At 36.9% G+C, this 17,687-nt stretch overlaps 1 protein-coding gene across 1 annotated transcript in view; it reads left to right on the top strand.

Moving 5' to 3' along the window:
* The window catches only part of LOC118889001 (dystrophin), a 1,535,792-nt gene that overhangs the window by 961,289 nt on the left and 556,816 nt on the right, over nt 1-17,687 (top strand). Inside the window, exon 44 of the mRNA XM_036840547.1 lies at nt 415-579. Within this exon, the coding sequence (XP_036696442.1) occupies nt 415-579 (165 nt within the window). The remainder of the gene's footprint in view (nt 1-414; nt 580-17,687) is intronic.

Below are 17,687 nucleotides of genomic sequence, written 5' to 3'. Positions count from 1 at the left end.
CTTGTACAATTTTCCTTAACATAAAAGAAAGTTAGAAACAAGTACAAAGGCAGAGAGTCTGGCATATCATACACAAGACACCATTATGTTTAATGAATGAGTGGGTAAGTGAAGAATACACTACTTTCGTCGGTTGGAGTTGGGTGTGCATTTGTGTGGGTGTGTGTTTTGTATTTCAATAAAAGGCTTATTGTCTTCAAAGTATAGAATTTTGGAAAGACTATTAATCAATGATTTGTAATACATGAATTAAATCCTAATGTGTAACACATGTATGTAATCAATATCATGCTGTTAAAATACCAAATTCCATAAATTTCTATAACATTTCATAACAAATAGCTTTTGAAAACATTTCTTGTTCCTTTTTTTTTTTTAAATCATGAGACTCTTTTACTTTGTTTTTCCCTATAGGTTTCTAGAGTTTTACCTGAGAAACAAGGAGAAATTGAGGCTCACATAAAAGACCTTGGACAGCTTGAAGAGCAATTAAATCATCTGCTTCTGTGGCTGTCTCCTATTAGGAATCAGTTGGAAATTTACAACCAACCAAATCAAACAGGACCATTTGACATTAAGGTAAAGACTTTTTGCTCTAAATATTATTTTTCAAGAGTGGCAATATCACTGAAATAAATTTCTCATTTGTTATCATCATCACCATCATCATTGTTGTTATAACGCTAATAATAATTATTATTACTTGAGTAGCATTTTTTGTTTTTTCTTCTGGCATTTACTAGCAATGATGTTTCATTGAACTCATATCACCAGAATGTCTTCATTATACCTGTTACTACGATCCATTTTCCATCCCTACTTGAATTGTACTTAATATGTTTGTAGACTCCTTATCTAAAACTGAAGTCATTTTGGAGACTAAGTGCCTACAAAGTGAAGTATAGACTCCTTAGTAGACATTATAAAACCCTCTCAGACTGACTCCAGTTTACCTTGGTATCCTCTTATTCTGCCAACAATCTCCTCTTGTATTCTAGATACAACAAATTATATAGTTATCTTTATATGCATGTGGTTTCATGCCATGTCTGTGTTCTTGATCTTCTCTCTTCTTTAAATGACTTCTGTCTCATTTTTTGGCATGATGAATTTTCCTCCATCCATTAAGACTGAATTCAATGTCATTGCTTCTTCAAAGCCTTCTTACATACCCCTAGTAGAGTGAAAAACCCTTTTAGGATTGCTTATAAACCTCTGTATCCATCTCCTATAGTCTTTGTACGTTGATTGACGCTTAAATTTTAGAGACCTGAGTACCTCATCACACTGTTCTTTGAACGCACAGGCATCTTCTTACTTACCTCCCTGTCCCACTCATTTCTGAACACCCCCATGCCAGGGCTCAGTGTATGGTGGGTACTTGTAAGCATTTTTAAATCAATGAATAAAGATGTTAATGAGGCACCCAGAATGGTAATGAGATGCTATAGGTAAGCCTAGGGCTCCAGACAAACATGCCAATTGGACACCACCAGCTCCTCCTCTTAGTGTCCCTGTACGCATTGATTGTTCCTATCTTTTCTCCCTTCCCAGGAGCCCATTTCAAGGATTTGTCCCAATATAATTCCCTTTGTTTTGCATCTCCTATGGGCCAACAACATTCAGTGGCCAATCACATAAACCAATTCAATTGAAAGCACAGCCTATTAATTAATGTAATGATGGGTAACTTCAGACTAAATAAGTTAAATAATATCTTTGAGAAAAGTTTTTTCTTTTAATTCATTGACCCAAATTATTCAATTTATTTGCTTTCCAGGACTATAACAACCTAATGGTTTTATCACTATCTAGTTGGTGTTTTGCTAGGAGATAAGTATAAAAACAAGTGTGAGGATCTTTTAGAGAAGAGTTAATGAACATTTCGGAAGGATGTACTTGAGTGAGGAAAGGAGAGAGATACAGAAAGGTTTGCCACACCTAAAATGAGTTATATTTGCAAAGTGCACTGCACTACTTTTACCTTACTTCTTCTTGGCATGTTTACATCTCCCGTTCCGATAGCTACCCACCAGAGCTGATGATAAGTCACAAGTAGACATCATTTCACCAGTGCAAAACCCAGGCTACTCAACCAGTGGCATGGTCTTGGGTTCAGTTTGACAATTAAATTCAAGTCACAATAGGTTTTACCCAGAACAAATTTAGTTAACTTTAAGAAAGTATACAGGACAAGTGAAAACATATCCAGTGCAGTGATGACAGAGTGGAGGTCTTGACACCAAGGTGCAGCTTCTGATGGACCCGTCACCCTACATTTGAGTCATGTGTGGTCACAGGGACAAGACTGGGTGAGTGCAAAGCACATCATCATGCAGGGAAGCCATCAGTTCTGGTATCCTTTCAGTTTTTCCACCTAACTAGCACCTAGTGTCCTCAGAGGTATTTGACTAGCACCCCTTCTCCAGTGCAACTGCATCTCATCAATACTGATTTTTCATTACTCAATAAATAATCTCAACAAAGAAGGACAGTTACTTGGTCCAATGAACAATAACCTCAGCCAGATTCTCAATTATCTTGGATCGAGTATATTCTTAAATATCTCTTGATTTAGTGTGACGAGAGGAAAGGCCATAAACTCTTTATTCCCAACCAGAAATAGCTTTTTGGAACTCAGATATAAAAGCACTCAGATTTAAATACAATCTTCAGTTAGAATGTGCTTCTTCACTAAAATAATGAAAAATATATTCAATGTGAGCTTTCTCTCTACATGGAATATATTTAAGAGAAAAGATAACAAAATCCTCTGATACAAATGGATGTTGTTGACTCAACCAAAGTAACTTTAGTCCCAATGTGTGTACCCCAGAATAGTGCTCAAATATTAAAAACTTTCATTGAGCCTTTGTCCATGGCCCATAGGTTCCTGCCAAATGGGTCCCTGCAGTTTAGCATGAAAGCTACTCTCAGCTGTGTTAATCACTTTCCTTTATTAAAGCTCCAAGACACCACTGTCACTGCTGTGTATAGTTTCAGGAGTCATGATATTTGCCCTCCTGCAGCTCAGTCTAAATCACTGAGGGGAGAGGCAGCTGCTTTTTCCCTGGCAGTAAAACTCCTTGGCTTCAGTCCTCTGTGCATATCCTGAGTTTTTCATCTCTGGAGTGTAGATTTCAAAAATATTCCTTTAGCCTTTTTCTTCTGCTTGTGGCTGTATCCAAGGCAAAAAAAAGATCATAAAATCATATATATGATGACTCAAAAAATTCTTCCTATAATTCTCAGACCCCTAACTTGTAATCAGGAAATAGTGACCTGTGTGAATAATTTACTAACCTACCTAGTTCTTTATCCTTCTTTGTCTAGCTTCTATCTATATTCACTGTCTAATGAATTATTTATTAAGATTGCACAGAGTTCTTCTGCTAAAAGATATGCGATTTTAATCTGTACAGCCTTCTATAGCCCTCTGCTTAGAGATTAAACTTCTTTTTCAGTTAAAGGAATATGGGAAAATGGACTTGGCTTAACTTCAAACTACTGGAAACCAAAAAGTTTGTATACAGCTTTGAGGACATGCCCATTTCTTAACACAGAGAGAGAAACACCTTTAAAAAAAATCTTAGGAAGGAGTTAATGCAAAGAAAGTAGATGCACAAGCAGCCTCTATTTCCTAAATTTAAAGAAATTGTCCTTGTCTGGCCATGGTGGCCATGACTTCCTCTGAAAAAAAGGGCCTAAGGCCTTGCCATCCAGGTGATTTGTTTTCTCTAGTCAAACTCTGAGCACCTGTTAGAAAAATATGTAATATGCTCTGTGAGCCTCGGTTTTGCCTGCTTCGCACTTCATGCTTATTGATGAAATGCAGCTAGCTGTGTAATGAAACCCAAATAAAAAAAGCCTTAAGGGCTCTGTTCTAATACATTGTTTATGCTGGAGTGAAAATTGACTGCACATCGCTTGGTTTGTGCAATTTACTCCCGAAATATTCTTATTCAGGAAATCCTGCAAATAGCAATATTCATCTTGAAAATCACCTCACAGAACCCTTGGCAAGCTGAGAAACATAATCAATGAGATCGTGATGTAGAGGGTGAAAATTAGGCATAATCACAGCCCTTTCCCATCAGTCAGCCCACTAGAAGGCATGCCTTTGAATTTTGATTTCCAAGTGTACTCTCAATTTAGACACCAAATATGTTGATTTTAGATTAAAGAAATGATAATTGAATGCTAAGAACCAGGAACCAGTTAAATTTTCTATGAAGGGTCTTATGCTTTTAATCTTTAATGAATGCTTTCAATAATGACCTGGAGATATACTAGTTATCTGACATGAAACTGCCTAACTAATGCTTTCCAAACTTTTTTAAAATTAATTAATTAATTAATTTATTTATTTTGGCCGTGCTATGTGGCATGTGGGATCTTTGTTCCCTGACCAGGGATCAAACACGTGCCCCTTGCATTGGAAGCGCAGTCTTAACCACTGGACTGCCAGGGAAGGCCCCCAAACCTTTCATTTAAATATGAGGTGGGGAGGGGGCACATAATTTTATGTTGTCTTACTGACTATATTATGCTCATATTGATGACAGGGAGGGTTTTTTCCTCCCCTCAAGAATGACTTTCCACCTGTGGTCCGTTAAAAAGCATGACAGTGTTGTACTGACTCTTCCTTACCATGTAAGACACTTAATTGTCCATGATGTCAAATCCACACTGAAAAGTACCAAAGGACACAACTGTAGTGACTGAATGTTAAAGTATCTGAACACCAAAATCCTTCTCTGCACGTGTTCACATTGCTGTGAGTGTTGTCAAAGAAAAATTGCATGGGACAACTTAATACGCAAGTAAGACTTTATTCAAGACTATTGCAGTAGGGGAGAGAGATTGAACTCAACTCCATTGAAAGAAAAGGCAAGAAAGATTTTATGCGTTGGGATGAGCTAGGGGAGAAGTACTCGAGGACATTAACAGGGAGGTTGGTTCTTGTGATTAGGCCATCTGTGTTTGCTAGCTGTCACTTATTGAAGGTAAAGTACTGTCTTCCCACAGAGACTAGGAGATAGGGTACTATCCTTCTGGATGTTCACATTTCAAAAGGATGGCTCCCAGGTCCTTGAAAAAGCTATTCCTGGGTTGTAAAAGATTTACATCTCAAAAGGGCAGAGAAGGAATTTATAATAGAAAGTTTTCTAAAGTAAATGTGCTAAGAAAAGAGATGTCAGTCCCATAATCAGGAAGAAACCTATCTAAATTTTAATCAAGCTAAAGGAGAATGTTACAGCCATCTTTGTCAGTCCCTTTTTTGTTCAAGGGAAACTAGGTTTCTGATTGAACTACTTAGGCAAGCTACTCCATGTAGTTCATTTTAGAAGCTTTCTGTTGTTGAAAGACTAGTTGAACTGACTCTGAGACTTGGGTATAGAGGGTATTTGCTGGATGGTGTGAGCAATCAGGTATTTAATGAGGGAGATTTTTATGCAGGTAAGAAGAAGAAAGATTAATTGTTAGAGCGGACTATAAACCCAGTTTCTGAGGCCAGAGGGTAGCCACTTAAGAAAATTCCTAGATGTTGTGCTGGAAGCATTTTTAGATAATGGAGTGAGGATGGCAGTGGCCCTTTGATGGATTTCTTGGTTTGCAGCTTGAATGTTTTTGGTGACGGCACAGACATCAGAGAGGTTTGAGTAAGATTGTCCACAGTCATGGTTATTTCCTAGGGTAGAGCATGAAAGATGTGGGAGTTCTGGTGAACTTCCTGAGTAGCCCACACAGCAGCAGCTCCAGGCATGAAGATTGTCCATACATAATCTACTGTGCTGATGAGTCTTTTGAAGTATATATCAAGTTATTCAGCTTCAGCTATCAGGGCTTCTTTAGAGCCTAGGGGGAAAAGTTTAGCTCCAAGACGATGTAGACTCTCAATAAGGATCTGGACAGTCAGCTTTTAGTTCTCAGTCATGCCAAGACAGGAGAGTGGGAGAAAAATTGGAAACATTCATTTGGAGAGCTGTGGCCAGATATTGAAGGAAATGAGAATAATTGAAAATCTGGTAATAGCTGTAAGACAGCAGGGTCCAGTCCAATTTACGGGTAGGTAACAAAATCATGTACTCTACAAAGAAAAGTAAAATAGCTCAAAGGCAATGAACAGGACCAGAATCTGATAACCCACAAAGGTATGCTATAGTCTTCTATTGAAACATAAAAACTTTCCATACAGTAACCTCCCATTTGATCAAAGATACTCAAAGTAAGATTATTCTTGTTTACAAAATAAGGCTGAGCTCTTTATTTACACAGATGCAGCAGGAATAATAATTTACCACATAGGCCTTTTAAAGTTTGTTTTGCTGAAAATTTTCATAATGAATTTCAGTTTTGACTTTTAAAAGCCTCATGAGATTAAGAAGCCAAGCCAAGAACTTGAAATCAGATTTTACCTGACATGCCTATAGATTTGGGTGAATTCTTCTATTCTTGAAGTCCTTAAAATATCCTAAGTTTTCCTGGGCCTGCCAGGAAGTGACCTTCCTTATTCACCTGTAAGGCTGGGCATCCTGTAAGCCAGGTACTAGGCCAGTTTTCCCAAGAGGGCTTTGTAAGTATTGTCTCCATAAAATTAACTGTGGTTTTCTAAAACTGTCTGGTCATATCTGATTCTATGCACATCATTCTTAAATATGACATTCCAGTCAAAGGCTTGGTTATATAATCAATTTTCTCAATTACGTCCTGTTACATAAAGGACAGATTCTTACTGAACCTATGCAAATAAATATATTGCCATGAAAATAAGAATACTTGATAAGAGTTTCTGAGTTCTGGAGGGATCAGGCAGGGAGAAAAGATAAATGTTTCATTTCTCTCCACAGAAATGTAATCTACTAAATTACTATGAGTTATAGATAGCGTAAGTAAAAAGAAAAAGGAGTTCTTAATGTTAAGAAAATGGAACATTAAAGCATCAACTATATTCCCAAAAAAAACCCTAATCAAATCATCCTTCATCTGTTCATTCAGTTCTATGTAATTGATTCTTGTTTTACTTGATCTCAGGTTAGCAGTTTCCTAAAACCCATTAGCTTCTCCACTAGAGTTCTGGAAATCCTGAGTCAGTCCAGTGGTATGGTCACAAAGTCATTTAAACAAAGCTCTCAGAAGCCTGTGCCCTAGAATACCTGGTGTAGTCCTTTCCAAGAGTTTAGGAGATAGTCCCTTTTTCTTGAAGATAAGCATTCTGGCCTGTAACTGACAAGAAGCACTTTCTGGGAAGCCTCCGAATAAAACAACAGATATCTGTAAATGACAAAAGGCTTCAAATAATCATGGTTAAAGATCTGATGGAAGTTCATTTGACAAGGGAATGTTGTTATTTTTGTGGCACACACCATTTTAATGTAATAACTGAAGTTACTACTGATAACATTATACTGTCATTGTCTAATATTAGGCAGAGCAGCACCAGGTTATACCATGAACAGCAAGGGCATTAACAAATTTCTAGGAACTTCATATAAGTACTGAAATATTTATATTAATAACATTTGACCCATACAAATATAACCTAGGGATACATTACATGCAACTCAGCATATCACATAAACCTAATTATTCTTAATCTATTTTTAGAAGGTGAGAGAACAAATCCTTTGAGATTTTCAAGGCAGCTTGAGATCAAGATTTCATTTAGGATTTGATTTGTGGAAGGCAAAATATCAAAGGTTGTCAAATATGTGAAAAGGTTTGAATACTTGGTGAAATAGGATCATGGGTCACTGAAACGATGCTTGACTACCTATTTAACCAAAGTGACAATAAAAGATTTCAGAAATAAACATAGGCGGTGATATGATTGTACAAGACTTTGGCTCTTTCAAAAGTGCGATGCCTCGATTCTCTTAAATAACCAAGGACATGATAAAATCTACACAAAGCACCGGAAATTATTCTCATAAGACACAGAATCATTGTTGCCTAGGTGGATTACTCAAAAGGTAAAGAAAAACCTTTTACAATCTCTTATTAGGAACAGACCAATAATCCAAGAAAACTTTGTCATTTTAATAAAGAGAAGGTTAAATTCTAGTTTTGCATTAGTATACTGTTGATACTAAAAATCATCTTTTAAAAGCTTTAAAGATATATCCATCCAATCATAGCCCGCTTTGACCACATAACATAAAATTCCTTTTCCACAAAACTACAACTTTCTGTGTCTGTTCAGATTTTGTCCTACATTTCTCCTCTTCTTCCTTCTGGAACAACCAGTCATTTTACCTTAGGACATTACTCCCTTCTTGCTTAACAAAAACGCATGCTACATACCTGGCATACAATGCATACAAAGTTGTTTATCTTGGACATTGTTGTTTCTAGAGATTTTATTTATGTATACTGATTAATAGTTTTTAACCATTAGTACATTTTATTTTACAGAGAAAACCAGGAAGCAAATAAATTTGAACTGTCACATACTAGCATTTTGTAGCAGACTAGCAAATGTTATGAAAATAAAGTGAGGTTACCTGATCAATAGGAGGGCTAAACCTTCCAACCAGTAATTGTGGGAGGGGACTTTTTAAGATTTTCTTTGGACTTAATATGTAATCTTGTGGGAGCTGTGGACTAAAATTTGGACGAGTGACTGAAGTTATGCCAAGGGGCTATCTGGGTGTCTCCAGAGCCCATCTGAGTGTATCAAATATCTAGTTTGTTTCTAAGTAGACTTTTCAACTTCAGGTAGTTACTTTTGGGGTTCCTACATCCCTTGAGAGCCGCCTGTGGGGGCAGGGAGCATAAAGCTTAAGTGACTGTAGGGAGTTGGGGAGATGGAGTGGCAAGTGAAAAGCCTGACAGGGGTGGACAGAGGGATGGACAATTCAAGGGAGCTGAAGGGAAGATTGAAGGTGGTAAAAGGAGAACAGAATAGTGGAGATGATGGGAAGGGAGAGGTCTTAGATGAGCCAGTTTAGGGGGATCCTAAGTTTCCCAAAGAGGCCAATTGAAAATTCCAGATTATCTTTGGTAAAATCACGCCAACAAGGAGAGAAGCGGACAGCTCCGTAGTAGTAGTCTTCAGAGAAGGAGAATCAGGAGACTGAGAATTTCCCCTGGAGAAGGGAGGAACCACAGTAATGGCAACAAAGAAAGAAAACCCAAACGAGATCTCTACAGAGAAAGACTACTCTAAGTACCAAAGAACTGAAGCTCAACCGAATGAGATCTCAGACGTTAATGTCATCTAGTTCATTGTTTGGAGTGAGATAATTCAAGTTCAAGTAGTTACTCCCTTAGATAGACGTGTACTAGCTCACGTTAAATTGAATGATATATCTGATTTAGTTTACTTTTATTTTTTAAGGACTGATGTTGGGAAGGTGAGAAACAGGGAAGAGGACACTGACCTCTTAGCCTAATAATCCTCTAATCCTCTTTCTTAGGAAAAAAAAAGGTATCAGTGTTTTCTGTTAGGTATGAAAATATTTCTATGGAATGTGTATTGAAAAACAGTGGGTGAAAGCTATTTGACAGAAAGACACAATATTCTCATTCACTATGCAGCTAGACAGAGGTTTTTTGAAAATTTAAAACTCCTCTGAGCTTAGGTTGGTTCTGGGCAAGAGTATAATTCTGACTCTGATAAAATCTTGAAGATTGTTGAGGTTTGTGGGTACCATATTTGAGTGAAATTAGGCATCAACTTTTCTCTTTGAACACTGGGCAATCAGAATTCTTCCTCTTACTTTCCACCCCCTCTACTCAACTCCAAAATCCATTGCTGAGTTGAAGTAGCGTGATAATGGGGAGAGAAACAAAAGACCCAAGTTCGAATCCCAGCTCGGACGCTTATTGGCTTTATGACATTGTTTAACTCAGTTACCCTTTTTAACCTGACTTTCCTGTTCATTAAAAAATGAAAAACACGAGCCAATTTCCCTGGGACACTATTGGATTAAGGTAACACTGAGGTGGGAACACATTTTCCTAAGGCAATAGAAAAAAGACAGTGAATGGGAACTCTCCTTTTGTAGCTGGAATTTTGACAAGAGCCCTTAAAAAGAAAAATCAGGCTTGCAAAATACCCCCTCTTTCAAAAGAAATCAGCAAGTTGCTACCAGAAAACCACTCCAAAAAAGACTGCAGATAGTCATGAGAGTTTCATCATTCACCAAACCAAATTGCCTGTATAAGGAGAAGAATATAAACTTGACGAGTTTCTTGAATTGAGAATTTCTGGAACAGAGAATTCAAGTAAGACTAACAATTTATTGGCCAAGAAGAAGCAGGTGTGGCTTTTACTGTTCTCTTCCTTATAAGGGAGGGGAGGAGGTCAAACCTCCCTGCCAAGGCAAGGAGGAGGGCTCCAACCGGACCTCTATTTCAGTGGTATTCAGACTATTCTGCTTATAAACCTCTAAAAATACTTTAGAAAACTGAGTATCTGCTAGCACGTTTTAAAGTTGACATCCATTTCCTCCCTTGGCATATTGTAAATATTGACACTTAAAAAGTGTTACATTACTCTTTTGAATGGATCCAGTGGAATCCAAATACCATAGCAATATGATATCTACCATCACCCACTTTAAAAAAAAATACACAAAACAAGTTCATCATTAATAATTAGAAGTTTCATATCAGTCCTCTTTCTTCTTTAAATCATATTTCCAGTCCACTTCCCCAAAGAGTTGTATCCTAATGTAATACATATTTATGCTATGAAGTCTTTTATTAACCAATCTGTCATACTTCTGTATGACAAATACACCCATGTGGTTTTAAATTCAATTTTTAAAACAATTTTCTGTGACTGTAAGGTTCTCAGTATTTTTTTAAATCCTTTAGATTGAGTTATAGCTACAATCATTAATAATAAAGATACCTAGTAATAACCAAATTGCCTAAATATATGTACCTTTTGATAAATAATTATTAAACATACCCAGTAGATTTTTGGAAGTGAATCTATGAATGAGATGGCTGAGTAAGTGCATGATGGTACCTTGATTAAAGGAGGATTTCAGTCATTAATATTTTGAATTCTGTTTCGATTTGGCATAAATGTGTCTTAGGTAAAATACACTATTGAGATACATCAGTTTGTAAAGTTGGAGGACTGTCATTAACTAAAAAGTAGGAATGATAATTGGAATGATGTGTGTACCACAGGAACAAACCCAGACGAATTCCTTGTAGAAGCTGAGAATCTGGAAACTGCTTCCACGAACACCATCTATGCCCATATATCCCTAGGAAAGTCTTTGTATCCCTCCAGGGGCACACCCCAGTTTGAAGATTGCCACTCTAGGAGAGGTTGACATTCTGTGAGAAGGGGAGAAGGGCAACATAGACCCTGGCTGGACACTTGTTAAACTGTCAAAACACCACCAAGTTTATCTTTTTTTTTTTCTTCCACCAAGTTTATCTTACCACAGTCCGTGGCCTTCTGTAACTTCATCTACATTGCGAAAACAAATTTCTCAACTAGATTGAATCCTAAGACAGAGCCCTTCAACACATCAGTAGAAACCTCCCTCTACTTTGTCATCAATTCAACCATCAATTTCCTTTGGCAATTGTTCAGTTAGTTACCAAACTCTAATTGTTTTATTTCCTACCCAGTTCATATTGCCCCATTTTGTCCAAAAATGGTCATTTGGAGATTTTATCAAATATATTGCTGAAATGCACATGAACTTTATTTTCCTATATCCCTGATCAGCCTCTCTAAGGAAAGAAAAACATGAGACTAAGCTAATGAAATTTTCATTCAGCTAACTAACCATTTATTGATTAACTACAATGTCCTCCTATGTTAAGGTGGCCTTCATTCTCAATTTGCTTAGAGATCAGTTGGTATATAAATATACCTCAGTGTACTAAATGCAATCAATGCAGAAGCATTTACAATGCAGTGTAGTGAGTACACTTATAGGATGTTGTGATAGCCCAGAAGAATGATACCTAACCCAGTGGGGGTATTATTTAGAGCACAGCTACAAAGTGTGGTTCCCTAGACCAGCAGCAGCAGCACCTAGAAGCTTATTAGAAATGTAAATCCTTGGGCCTCTCCATAGACCTCTTGAATCAAAACAGATGTGAGTGAAGATCAAGAAACTGTTTTAACAAGCCCTCCAAAAGATGCTTTCACTTACTAAAGTTTGGGAAGCTCTGGTCCCAAGACAGCCTCCTGGAGGATGTAATGTCTGAACTGGATCTTTAAAAGATGAGTAGGAATTGATAAAGTGAAATGTGTGTGGGGGAAAGGAAAAGGGTTCCAGAGAGAAGAGGCAATAAGAACCAAGATATGAAGTGATTAATGGCATGAAGTATGGGAAGAAAAATAAATACAACGATGTTGTAAGCCCAGTTTGGGTGAGGCTTGTATGCCACTAAGGAGCTTAGACATTATCTTCGAGACACGTGGGAGCTATTACAGAGAGGTGACTGGCAAACTCTCAAATTTGAGGAGTGTCCGACCAAAAAAGGAAGCGCAGACAGGAGATGATTGAGGTAGTTGAGAAGCACCATGGTCCTGGACGAGGACTTTGGTAGTAGGGATGAAGAGGAGGAGATAATTTAAAGAACTGTATTTCAAATTATTGCTGGTGGCCCATTGCTAAGTCATGAAATCAACATAATAAACAAGGTAGTGTGTGGCACAGTAGAATATAATCACATTATCGTATTGTATTTATTGCATGTGGTATGGGTAAGTATTTTGTAAAACTGTTATTTTTGTTTACATATTTCATTTTTGTTTCTAATTTTGAGAGAATCTGCATGGTCCTTTTATACAAAATGACTTAGTACTCTGTCAGTAAGTTCATACTGGGTTATTTATTATAAGGTTGAAAATGAATTCATCCTTCAAGACAAACTTTAAAAGAGTAAATCATTTTCTTTATGGAAAAAATAATACTTTCTTGTGGTACAAAATTCAAATCCTCCCTTGAATCTCCATCTTTCAGCCCCTCAGTTTCTCTCCCCATAGTTGCCAAGGTTATCAGTTTCTTCAATAGCACTCCAAGGATAGGACGTGAGTGTGTGTTTGTGTATATATTCTTTCCTTTTCCTGTCTTCTTTAAAAAAGAAAGAAACACGCACAAAAAAACCGAACAGTTGGTACGATACTATAAACACTGTTTCTGAATAGTGTTTTTTCCCACTTAATGATATATACTGACAGTTATTTTCCATATTAGCACTTTAAGAATGTTCTCATTTTTGCAGTTGAGTACTATTGTATTCTAAGGATGTACCACAACTCATTTGACCAACGTTCCAATTAATGAACATTTAGTTGGTGTTCAAGCTTTGCTCCTGCAACAATATGACAATGTATAAGTTTATGCTCATGTCATTTCTCACATTGCAAGTATCCCCATAGGTTGAGTTCCTAGCAGTAAAATGACTAGGTCAAAAGGGCATTTGTTATTTTAGTAAACATGGCCAAATTGCTCTTCATAGAGCGCTCCCATCAGTAATATGAAGGAGTTTTTTCCCAGACACCTTTGCCAACTCGTTGTCATCAACCTTTTTGATCTTTGCTAAGCAAGAAAAAATGACATCTCATTGTCATTTTAATTTGCGTTCTTTTGAGTGAGGATGAACTTTTTTCAGAATCACAAAATGTTTCAGAGTCATTTGTAATTTCCTTTTCTGTGCACTGTTTGTTACATTCATTTCCAGTTTTTTTCCCTATAGGTTATTGGTCTTTTTCTTATTAAGACAAATACAGTTTACAACTTGAAGTAAAAAAAAAAAAAATGTTTCTTTAACAAGGATTTTAATGAATGTTCCTTATGACAAATAGATTCTAGTCTGGAGGTTAGAACCTGAAAATATTAAAACAAACCTTTGAATTGCATAGGAATGGGTCTTTGCCCTTTTTGGTAAACAATCCTGTACAGAATCTCAACGTGATGACAAATTATAGAGTAAGTGCAGATTTAATTTTCTCAAAAAATTTGGAACCGGTGTGTAAATATTTGCCTTCTCTGTGTATCAGTCTAACTATACGTAATGGCTATGACAGGGTTTGTCTTTTTAAATCACTTGTGTCAACTGCCTCCCATTCTTTCAAAATATTTCATTAACCGAAGAAGGCTTGTAGGTTCTTCCTGCGTTGCATTTTCTAACCAAGTCTTAAATAACTACTTAGAAGCTTAAAATTTTATTCCCACACCTTATTTTTCCTCTAGAAAATAAAAACTGCACTTTTCCAATCTTCCACATCACCCATCGTGGTTTGCCGTTTGACTTGCCGGTCTCATTAGTGTCCTGAGATGCAGTTCATCTAGATCAAGAGAGTCAGTTCTGAGCAGCTGGGGACTTTCTAATCTCTTTACCCATCTTGGGCACCAGTTCCCTCTCATTGCTGTTTGTTTTATTCTTTGCAGTCAGAATATCATCCCTCTTGACATACAGAAACAAACACAATAGGAATGAAAGGGTTCCCACTTCTATTTTCCATTCACTAATATTATACCATCTCCTCCAAAAGCAGACCTATCCTTTCCTTGATCATTCTATTGGTCAAATATACCTTTAAAAGCCATTTAGTCACCCTCAACCATTTTTATACTTTGTTAAAATCATGCTTTTATTGCACTACAGTTTTAATTTTTTACTTACCAGTCTTCCATTCTCCGTTAAGAGCAAGTTTACATAATGATACATTGGAGTAGGTTATGTGAGAACATTTGAAACAGTGTTAGCATTAGTTTTTTAATTTCCCTCAAAAGAAAGCTCTGCCCTGCACACAGATACCATCCCTTTCTCAGCAGGTGTGAAGGAGAAATATGGGAACACTTCTAATAGTTTTCAAACAACTTCTGTTTAAGTGAATGAATGAACCACCTGGTTTACCAACTATATTGCCCAAGGGATGGCTTTGATTGGCAGACAGAATGCAGGGTGGAAACAATGGATGTTAAATGAGGAAGATTTTGAACTTGCAAGTTACCACCTTTGGTGGCAGTGAGTGTTTGTAGAAAATAACAGGCTGGGTTTTCAGATACTTTCAGAAATGCTGTGCACTTGCCTTTTGCAGTACTCAAAAAGTACCATTCTTCTGATCATAGCTTAAAAAAAAAATACAACCGCCTTTCTTGCTTCTCTGTCTCAAAAAAGCTATATCGGACTTCCCTGGTGGCGCAATGGTTAAGAATCCGCCTGCCAATGCAGGGGATGTGGGTTTGAGCCCTGGTCCGGGAAGATCCCACATGCCATGGAGCAACTAAGCCCGTGCGCCACAATTATTGAGCCTACGCTCTAGAGCCCACGAGCCACAACTACTGAGCCCGTGTGCTGCAACTACAGAAGCCCACGTGCCTAGAGCCCGTGCTCTGCAACAAGAGAGGCCACCGCAATGAGAAGCCCGCGCACCACAACAAAGAGTAGCCCCCGCTCGCTGCAACTAGAGAAAGCCCGCGCGCAGCAACAAAGACCCAATGCAGCCAAAAATAAATAAATGAATAATTTTTTTTAAAAAAGCTATATCCATGAAGGTGTTTATTCATAAAGCTGTATCACTGAAAGATAAATGTTATATCCATAAGTATAGAAATGAATTAAAATTCTAGGCTTAACACCCATTCCCAATTCTAGTATACACCATGTAGAGCCATGTTTCTCAAACTTTAATGTAGGCGGAGTAACCTGAGAATCTTTGTCAGATGCAGTTCCTTGGTGATACTGATGCCACTGGTCTGGGAACTACACTTTGAGAAACATCATGATGGATTCCTAAGTAGGCACATAGTCATAAATATAATAAATATGCAGGAGGAGATGTATAGATACGTCTTGGGGGTATACTGACTCACACAGATGCAACTTCTTTATTTATTCCTCACTGACCTGCATAAGCTTCCCCCATGTTGTGTAGTGAGAAAAAAGGATCTCACTCTGAAACAAATTTACCAGTCTCTTTATATGAGTTGGTATCACTTGGATAAATCACCAGTCTTTCAGATTCCTTTACCCTCCCCCTGCTCCTCTCTAAGATGACACGTGGATTGACAGGTGAGAGAAAATTACATGGCATACATGACCTACAGTCCTCAATGCCGGTCTCTGTACTCTCCTTGACCCTCCAGTCTCTGTACCAGTGCCCCTTGTGTGCCTGGTGAGTGTGTCTACCCTACTGACTTCATGGCTGGAAACTTGTATTTTCATCAGGAAATGCCACGCTCTGCTTATTTAACTCTATCGGTTGCTAAAGGAATCCTTAAATCTGTGAGTTACCACAGAAGAATACTTAAAATTCTAAATACGTAATTATGACACCTCTAAAAGCAAGTATGACTATCGTTATGGGTAAGGATGACTGCCAAGAAGTTACAGCAACGTAAAGCCACTCATTATACTTTTTTGAGGGGGGAGGGTGTGGACTTGGTGTTTACAGATAGAATATTGTATCACGTGCTGTGGGGGAAAACAAAAGCAAGAGAAGCTATGGCCATAATCTTTGTGAGTTTATTTTAAAAGGGGAGGAAAAAGACAAATACACAGAAAAATCTAACGATCTAATTAGTGTTAAATCTAATTTAACACTAACGAGAACACTTTAAGAAATACTTATTTTAAGTAAAGCTATTTGACTGTTCATTTGCCATCTCATAAACTTATACCGATTTAAACTTCCACTCATATTTAAGAGTTTAAAAAGCTACTGAAATGATTGATGGAAATTAATTTAAAGATGAATACCTCTAATGAAATTCTATAGCATTCTAAAAATAGTGCTTTAAGGAATGCCATGGCAATATTTCCTCTTGAATATACAGTTCTGTATCCTGAGATTTCACTTATTATATTAATTTCTGTGTCATTGAGAATAGGTGTAAATTATAAATCTAATTAACAAATACAATTCTAGGTTGTATATTAAAAGTACTCCTTTTATCTAAGAGACAAAATTAGCTGATGTTACTACATTCTTTAGTCAGTTATACATGACTTAGCAATCACCTTCATATTCCAAATACTTCCAAATTACCACCTATCTGCTGTTCTCCTTTTCATGTATTTCTCTCATTCTTCCTGGCTATCCTTCAAGAAGTAGCATTATTATAACTAGACATATTCATTTACGTGTTGGAAAAGAAATATGTGTATATATTATGTATGGAGTTACACATATTATGGAGGATACCAAATACTTCAATATATATCTGATATACATATTTTGAAAAAGAAACACCTTAGTTGTAAATTAACTACTTAAATTATCACCCGGTGTAAATGCATTTAATTTGCTCTGTAGTTTCAAAACAATATATATTAGAAACTGAGAGTTTGCATGCCCAATACTTCTGATGCCGCAGCTTCCAATTTCTGAATACTTCATTGCTTCCTCTGGAAATAATGAATATTTAGCAATTACTCATCATAAGAAGGCACAATGTGTATAGTTAATAAAAGCAGCCATAATTATTTAACTTGGACTATTTTAATAATAGTTTTAATTTTAAGATTAAAAAACTCAAGATGCATTTATAATAATAACTGATTATATAACTTGCTAGTCATTCAAATGAAATTGATTTTCTTGAAATTAATAATTCTCTCAAGCGTTCAAAAGGCAAAATATGGAAGCACTCACAAGAAAGTATAGGATATAACTAAAATTCTACTTATTGACCCATGAAATTACAAAGCCATGTGTGCATACTTTTAATTTTCAGGACTTTCTGAGAGAA

This window comes from Balaenoptera musculus, chromosome X (genome assembly GCF_009873245.2).
Source record: "Balaenoptera musculus isolate JJ_BM4_2016_0621 chromosome X, mBalMus1.pri.v3, whole genome shotgun sequence".
Taxonomy (NCBI): Eukaryota; Metazoa; Chordata; class Mammalia; order Artiodactyla; family Balaenopteridae; genus Balaenoptera; species Balaenoptera musculus.
Note: the sequence above shows the minus strand (reverse complement) of the source record. Positions and strands in the feature narration are given on the sequence as shown.